Source organism: Lolium perenne, chromosome 3 (genome assembly GCF_019359855.2).
Source record: "Lolium perenne isolate Kyuss_39 chromosome 3, Kyuss_2.0, whole genome shotgun sequence".
Classification (NCBI taxonomy): Eukaryota; Viridiplantae; Streptophyta; class Magnoliopsida; order Poales; family Poaceae; genus Lolium; species Lolium perenne.
Window position 1 is genome coordinate 59,721,252 of NC_067246.2, and position 8,342 is coordinate 59,729,593.

Genomic DNA, 8,342 nt, shown 5'->3' on the forward strand with positions numbered 1-8,342 from the left:
ACCGGAACGAAAGGCCCTCCACATGGGCTGCGGGCGTGCGCCGGGGCGGAGGACCTTTAGTATGTATATTTTTTATCCAATTTTTTCCACTCCTTCCTTTTTTCTATTTCTCATAATTTCTAGTATTTGAGTTATTTGAGTTTAGTCTCTAACTACACTTAATCATTAGTCAAATTACTTACTCGTGGTCAAATTTCCCGCTCGGTCGCCCATCCTCAAACTGCTTCTGAGTTCCTTCCATTCCGCTTCCAAGTGATTTGCGCGCATGTTCTTGATATTAGTATCATATCAATCCTATTAACCTGTTGATCACGATGTCACACTTATTTATTGTTTGAATTCCAAATTATTCTTTTAATAAACAAATGTAATGATGTAATATTAATCTTGAATAAATAAATTCTCATAATTTCTAGTATTTGAGTTTAGTCTCTAACGACACTTAATCATTAGTCAAATAACTTACTCGTGGTCAAATTTTCCGCTCGGTCACCCATCCTCAAACTACTCCAACAATAGCACGTTTAACTTCTGAGTTCCTTCCATTTCGCTTTCAAGTGCTTTGCGCGCATGTTCTTGATATTAGTATTATATCAATCCTATTAACCTGTTGATCACGATGTCACACTTATTTATTGCTTGAATTCCAAATAATTCTTTTAATAAACAAAAGTAATGATGTCATATTAATCTTGAATAAATAAATAATAATTTTTTTTGCAAAACCTAAAACCTGAAATTTTTCATATTTTCCTTTGGCAGTTTGAGAATCGAAAAATTGGCTAACCAAGTAAAACTAATAACTGGATCGCCTAACATACCTACATCTAAAAGGATTTTTACATTTTGAATTTTCTATCATTTTCTGTTGTATTTTCCAAAGCTAAAAAATGTGATCCGGGGGGGGGGGGGGGGGTGGAGCCAAAAACCCTAGAAAATCCTTAGTTCGGGTTGGTATCTCCAACTGGGACTAAAGAGTCCTTTAGTTCTGGTTGGGGACACCAACGGAGACTAAAGAGGCTCACACCGATGGAGCCTGCCGCAACCTCTTTAGTTGCAGTTGGTGTCTCCAACCGGGATTGAAGATTCCGTTTGAACCGGGACTAAAACCGTGCGGTGTCCCTAGTAGTTGAAACCGGGACTAATGGCACATTAGTTCGGGTTTTAAACAGAGCTGGAACTAATGTTCTAGGCAGCTCTAAACAAAAGACCTATTTTCTACTAATCTACTAGCTAGTGGGATTATGCTACTAGGAGGAAGCTGTGCGTAGTGGCGTCGGTCGGTCGGTGCACTGGGAAGGAAAATTGTTGGGACTGAGTACGTCTAATGCAGTTTCAGACGTAGGCCTACCGTATCGCGCAACATGGCTTTAGATTCCGTAGTCGAGCAAGCATGGCAAGGACTCGAGTGACAGTAGGTAAATGAAGAGTCCATCGCGATATGTAAATGAAGAGTCCATCGCGATATGTAAATGAAGCGATCGATCGACCGGTCGTCGCCCTCATCGTTTACGGTGCACTTCAAACGTAATATTGCAGTTTCAGAAGAAAATGCAGTATACAGAGATGCTCCAAGGTCGTTTTCTGTCTCTTTCTTTCAAGTACTACTCGGATCGCTAGAAGAAGAAAGAGGCCCAGAGGAAAAAGAAAGAGGAAAGCTATAGAACTAGTGGTAGGTGGTTCGTACCGGTGCCACGGAAAAGAGGTGGAGAGGCACTTGCATGCGCCATGCAATTGTCTTTGTCCGTCCGTGCTTGCCTAGCTAGGACTAGGATGCAGAGTCATCGACCGACTTGTGGTGCATGATCGATGTGCACTGGAGGAGGCCCTGAGCGCTTTTGCTTGCCTGGTGGTCTGGAATTTTCGGTTTACGGCCACCGTGCAAGCGGGTGAAACAAACTAGTAAATCGATCGCTTAATTTGTACAGCCTCTACTTTTTCGGTTTTTCCTCACGGCCGGTAGAACATATCCTGGAACAACTCAACAGGTCCAGACGTCCAGCGAGTGATGGGAAAGCAAGGACGCTGCTGTCAATGTATGCGTGCAAGCAATGGCCCTAGCCACTACGATTTTACAGTCACCGACTCCCTGGTCATATAACCACCAACGTGTCTCTTTTTCATGCATGTCATCTCTGCGACTCTGCCAAGACCCAACCGGCCGGCTCCCACATCATCGTTCCACAATCGAATAAGCGTAGAAAACTAAACCTATACGTATTTTTTTTTTGAGAACACAGTACAACGCAGACGCTCACAAACACCCCTATGAACGCACGCACGCACACCCTACCCCTATGAGCATCTCCGAGGGACTGAGCCGGCATATCTTGAGGTTGACGAAGTCACCACTGGCGCCTCGCTGTTGACGGGCACGTCACGTACCACTGAAAGCATAGCGCCGGTTAAATCCTGGAATAAATCCAGGTAAATGCAAACACCCATGTCAAGTCTAGGACTTGAACCTGGGTGAGCTGGTTCCACCACAAGGGATCTAACCACCAGAGCCAAGCTCTGTTTGCAACTAAACCTATATATGCGGACAGCAATATATTTCAGAGAACAAAGGCCTCTTCAAAGGCCCAACGTAAATGGATTGGGTTTGTTGCTCGGTAGCTGCCGAGCGACCTCGTTGCGCTTTGCGATGCGGATCGACTCGCGCGAGCCGGCCAACTGCGTGTTGCTAGCGTCCAAGTCGTTCGGCTTGTGGAGGTCGGCATCCTCTCACGCCGTCACGCGTGGAACACGGGCTACAGGTTCATCGCAATTGCCGCTGTAGACTCGTCATGAACAACCACCTCCCTCTCTGCCCAGGCCAGCTCCACAGCTAGTGATGGCCGCGCATGCCGTCTCCCCTCGACATACGGCCCATACAGCTCCTCGCTTGCCTCGGGAGCGGTGTAGGCGGTGGTCTCCTTCGCCACGAACATCTCCCCGATAGCCGTCACTTCCGTGTAGGCATAACGGTCTCCTTCGTCTTTAACGCCTCTCTGATGGCGATCGCCACCGCTGATCCTGCCTAGGTAGCATTATGGTCCGCCGGCTAGGATTTTTGCCCTCCCACCTCAGCGGCGAGGGCCCTCTTGTAGCCATGTCCATGGCGAGAAATGACCAGGTGTGCGTGTTGGAAACGAAAGCCGACGTGCTAGAGGAGCCGGCGCCGGCATTAATTAATCACCAAGGCTTCAATGCGGCGGGGGAAACATCATACGCATTTGCCCACTATGTCTGTTCTAAGGCTTTTAGAGCAAGTACAATAATGTCTAGTCAGCTGGCTACAAGGATTAAAATAGTATATTTATGTCTAGTTGGAGGAGAGAGAAGATGAGAGAGAATGTGAGTGGGCTCTTATGCAAGAGCTAGCTCTAGCACGTGCTCTAGCACGTTGCACCGATCAGGCTGTAGGAGATGGCGTATAGGCTGGCTATTTTGCTCCCTTGCACGTCCGGCCGATCGATTCAGCCCAACTAGGTACGTAGCAGTCCAGTTCGGTCCATTCGGCCCAATTCTTCTTTTCCCTTTTTATTTTTCTTCAGAAACGGATAGAACTTGTACAAAACTGATTGTATGTCTATATATACATATGTATATGCGATTTTTTGCAAAAAATTAAGGTAGGGTAGCTGCCATACCTTGCCCAAAGGGGAGCTCAGCCCCTGGCAGTGGGTAACAAATCGGTAGCTGGGTGGCCGGCAATTTGCACGAGCCTGTATGAAAGTGGTTCGGGACTAGTAGGGTACGGCATGCAGGCTCATGCTGCTAGCTCAGGACTCGTGAGTAGTCAACTCTAGAACCTTCGCGGGAGGTTCTTCACGGGTCATGTCAGAAGACATGAAAGCTGCGTGCCTGCGTGCTAACTCGATCTGCCCATTGCCATACCATGCCGGAATCCAAGTAGGGAGCACCGGCTGCACCGGGTTGTCACGTCGATAGTGGCAGGCAGTTAAACAACCCCGCACTTGAGATACCCTGAATGTACTCTCCGACAGTATAGGCCATTATGCCAATGTTGGGATCGAAGTAGAAAAAAGCAATGCTAGAGCATCTTCGCCGGCCTCGGCAGAAGCTCTTTTGTTTAGGGACGGCTATCGCACATCGGCATGCCCCTGTAGTGTTGGTCCTTAAATTTGATTTTTTTCACTAAATATTGACATTTTGCAACTACTGTAAGCAATAATTTACAGTGTTTAAATATACAAATTATTTCACACATAGTTTTAAAAAATGAATTAAATTATTTACTCCCTCTGATTCATATTAATTGATTTCAATATGGATGTATCTAAAACTAAAATATGTCTAGATACATCCATATTTGAGTCAATTAATATGAACTGGAGGGAGTATATAACCATCAAATAAATTGCAATCCAGCAAGCTCATGAATCATGGAGCATTCCCTTTTCACACCCATAAATACTTAACTAGATCATTTCGTAGTTGCGGATGAGCACCTGCATCTCGAATTTCTTCATGCATTTGGGCAAAAACGACAAACTGGGTCGGTACCTGCTCAACCTGAGCAAGAGGTCCCTCAAAATCAAATGGATGGTCATCATTCGTAGGTGCGTCGCGCTCACTCTCAATGATCATATTGTGCGTGATCACACAATCGTTAATCACCTCCCACACTCTGACTAGGTGAGAGCAGGGTATCGAACAATGGCATAACGCGAAATGCCCTCTCTACATCCTTACGACATGCTTCTTGGCAGCAAAATTATCTTCCTTCTCTAAAGCGGGATCTGAAATTGTCTACAAAAATTTAGCATACTCTGGATAGAACTGTCGGATAGATAGTACCCTTGTTGTATGTGTGGTCGTTGATCTCGAAGTTGACCAACGGCATGTCCCTCAGCTAGCCTGCAAACACCGGAGAGTGTTGCAGCACGTTGATGTTGTTCTGAGTTTCTGCCATGCCGAAAAAAGTCTACCAAGTTCAGAGGTCATACTAACCGGTGTGCCTCTTGTATAGCCATTGCCAAGGAAAAACATGCAGTCGATACACCCCATCATCCCGGGAAAACATATCGCTACATTTTGTGCAAGGATCCGAGCTGTATATTCTTCATTTGCTTGCCTCAAACCGTCACGTCGAGGCCCGCTGACGGCGACAAGGTGCTTGCGAAGGCGGAGAAGGTTCGCCAACATCAGCAACTGTTTTTGCCGCTCGGTGTGTGCTCCTCGACCTAGACAATCCTTTTCCAAACTCCAAGATGAAACAATTAAGGCGGCGAGTGGCAGACACTAGCCCACTACCAGTGGCGGAGCCAGGCCCCAGGCTGCACGGGCCTTGGCCCGGGGCGTGAGCCAAAAACTCTGGCTTGGCTGTAGCAAAAACTGCACTGTAGCGCGTACTGTAGCTACTGTAGCAAGAAGATGGCCTGGGGCGTTGTAAGATCCTGGCTCCGCAACTGCCCACTACAACCCATGCGATGCAAGTAGAGTAACTGGGAATGGCGCCATCGGAATCTCTCAGTTTGGAGCCAGCAGTGCCCAGTAGCTAGACAAGGTACGCTCAGCGGCGCGGGGTACACCCATCGCCCATGGGTGGTCTGTCTCGGATGATCGGAAACCAATCGCCGGTCCGTGCGCGCTCAACATAAGAGCATCTCCACTCGTCCCCCCGACGAGGCCCCCGAGCGACGTTTTTTCCATCCGGACGGCGAAATTCGGCCCAGTCGCGCCCCCGGTTCCTCGTTTTCGTCCGGATTTGGCCCTTAATCCATCCGGCGAGCCCACGCCACCCCCGGCCCCCCGGGGCGCGCTCGGGGACTCCGGACGAAAGATTTTGGCGCGAAACGGCGTGTGGACCCGCGTAGTCGGCGACTGGAAAACCAAATCCTGTCGATTTTCCCTCCAATTTGCTTGCATATCCCCATTCCCTCCAATTTGCTTGCATATCCCCATTCTCTCCCGCCGAAATCCCCCAATGCCGCCGAAGGCGCCGGCGAGGAAGATGCGGGCGAAGAAGACGAAGCCGCCGGGCATGTCGAACGCCGAGTGGGCGGCGGACGAGAAACGGCGCGAGGTGGAAACAAGCGCCAGGGCGGAGAGGGTGAAAAGAGCCGCCGCCAAGAGGTCGGCGGAGGCGGCCCAGGACGAACAAGCGAGGCTGATCAGCATGGCCTATAGCGGCGGCATGTTCCCCGGCCAATGGCCGACGCAAGGTACAACAAGTTCCCCGTCTTCCTTCTCGCCTTCGCTGTACTCGCCGTCACCGACTGCCGTGTTCCAAGAGGGCGCCTACGTCCAACCGTCCAAGCCCACACCGTCGCCGCCCGAGCTTGACGTCGGCGGCGGCGGCCTGTTCGAGGGCACCTCGCCGGCCCTGCGACGAGGGCCGCTCACGTTCGGTGCGATGGCGGCGCCGAACGAAGAGGAGATCCACGAGATGATCACCTCCGGCTCCACCGCCGCCGCTGCGAGCCCGGGGTTCTTCATGACCGCCGCCGCTGCGTGCCCGGGGTTCTTCACGCAAGAGGAGACGAGGGCGACGGCAGCTGTGGCGGCGCGCAACGAGCATCGGGAGGATGTTGCCGACGGAAGCCAAGCCGTCGAAGAAGAAGGCGAGGAAGAAGAAGAGCCAACTGAAGCCGCCGCCAACCTGTCGAAGGGGAAGAAGAAGAGGAAGAAGGACTCGCCGCCTGCCGAACCACGTATCAAATGGACGCCGAAGGAAGAGGAGTGCCTCGCCGAAGCTTGGATGACCGTGTCCACGAACGGCATAATCGGGGCCAATCAGTCGTTCGACACATACTGGTTTCGAGTGAGGCAGGCGTACGAGGAACGCAAACTCGTCGATCCCTACTTCAACAAGACGAACATGAACGTGTACCGGGGAGACAAGGCAATGGCCACCCATTGGGGGATCATGCGAGACGGCGTGCAGCAAATGGCACGGCGTACGGAGGAGATCGACAAACGGCCGATCAGCGGCCACGACTTGGAGCAAAGGGTATGCTCCGCCGGCCCTACACCACCGAGGTACATCGTCGTTAGCTGACCCGTATCGCCGTGCTCTATTTTCCCCAGCTGCGCCGAGCTTTGGACATGTACACGGACGACACCGGCCTGCAGTTCAAGTTCCTCAACGTCTACGCCCGCCTCGAGAAGTGCGAGAAGTGGAAGGAAGTTCGCACGTCCCTCTCGAAAAGCAAGACCGAGCAGTACAACCCCGACGCTCCGCCGGCTTGCGCGGCGGAAGGGCGCCCTGAGCTCGGCCAGAAGAAGCAGAAAGAGCTCAAACGGACGAACAATCCCGCCGACAGGATGCAGGCGTCGATCGACAAGTGCTGGGCCGACTTGAGATCGCACGCCGACGGGAGGAACGACAAGTTCGACGGCAGGTGGCGGGAGATGCTCGCCAACCAAGGCGCCCGGATCGCCCTGCTGAAGACGACGGTGGAGGCGAAGAAGAGGAACACAGACTTGGCGTTCCTCATGGGCGGCGGCGACATGGAACTGATGGACGAGGAGACGAGGAATTGGTACCAGGGCCACCGCAACGACATCCTCCGAGCCACTACGTCGTCTCCGCCGGCTCCTACCTCGTCTACCTCACCATCTACCTCGTCGACTGCGGCTGCTTCGACGTCCACTGCCGCTGCTTCATCGTCGCCCGCCGCAGCCGCTTCGGCCACGGCGTGTGAGGAAACTGGTCCGTCGGACACCGCCGTGCCGGCCGGGACTGCCGACGAGCCTGTCTCCGTGTAATTTCCCTCCGATCGCCGATCTGTGGCTGATCCTTTTGCTCCTTTTGCCGATCAACTGGCCGTACTTGTAGCGCGGGACGGCGATTTGTTTGAATTTAAACTCTATCCGCCGAACTCCGGGTGGACGACTGGAAATATGGTACTCCCCACGCCTTAATTTCGTCCAATCCGGCGGTAGTTTCGTCCGGATTTGAGCGTGGGGAGCGCCAACGAGTGGGGATGCTCTAAGAGACGGAGCAGGGATCCATCGACCCGTAGGTCTGGGTCAGCCTCGAATATTTGCTGCCACAAAGATAGATACGCTAACTGCCACGACAAATGCATCCACTAGTTTTTTTCTTCCCCTCGGGCCTTGTTCGGTATGCGTGTCTTTCAGAGTATTGGGTGGCTGAGGTGGTTTCACCGAAAATTGGGATCTACCAACCATTGGGAAGGTAAGATAATTACCGTCCGCTCGACACGTGGCAAGCCTCCTCCGAACGCCGTACTCCCTCCCGCGCGCGCGTACCACGTACTCCTCCTCGCGAGCGCGTACTCCCTCCGGCCGAACGCACCATACGCGGACGCATCGCGGTACTTCCTCCCGTGGAGGGCACGAGCGCGTGCGTACTTATCTTTGGCTAGTGC

At 51.9% G+C, this 8,342-nt stretch overlaps 1 protein-coding gene across 1 annotated transcript; it reads left to right on the forward strand.

The window, feature by feature from the left end:
• Positions 1–6,919: 6,919 nt before the first annotated feature.
• LOC139837525 (uncharacterized) lies at positions 6,920–7,902 on the forward strand. The gene is made up of 2 exons (XM_071826935.1): positions 6,920–6,958; positions 7,036–7,902. The coding sequence occupies exon 2, from the start codon at positions 7,054–7,056 to the stop codon at positions 7,714–7,716; it is 663 nt and encodes a 220-aa protein (XP_071683036.1). The 5' UTR covers positions 6,920–6,958; positions 7,036–7,053; the 3' UTR covers positions 7,717–7,902.
• The last annotated feature ends 440 nt before the right edge of the window (positions 7,903–8,342 follow it).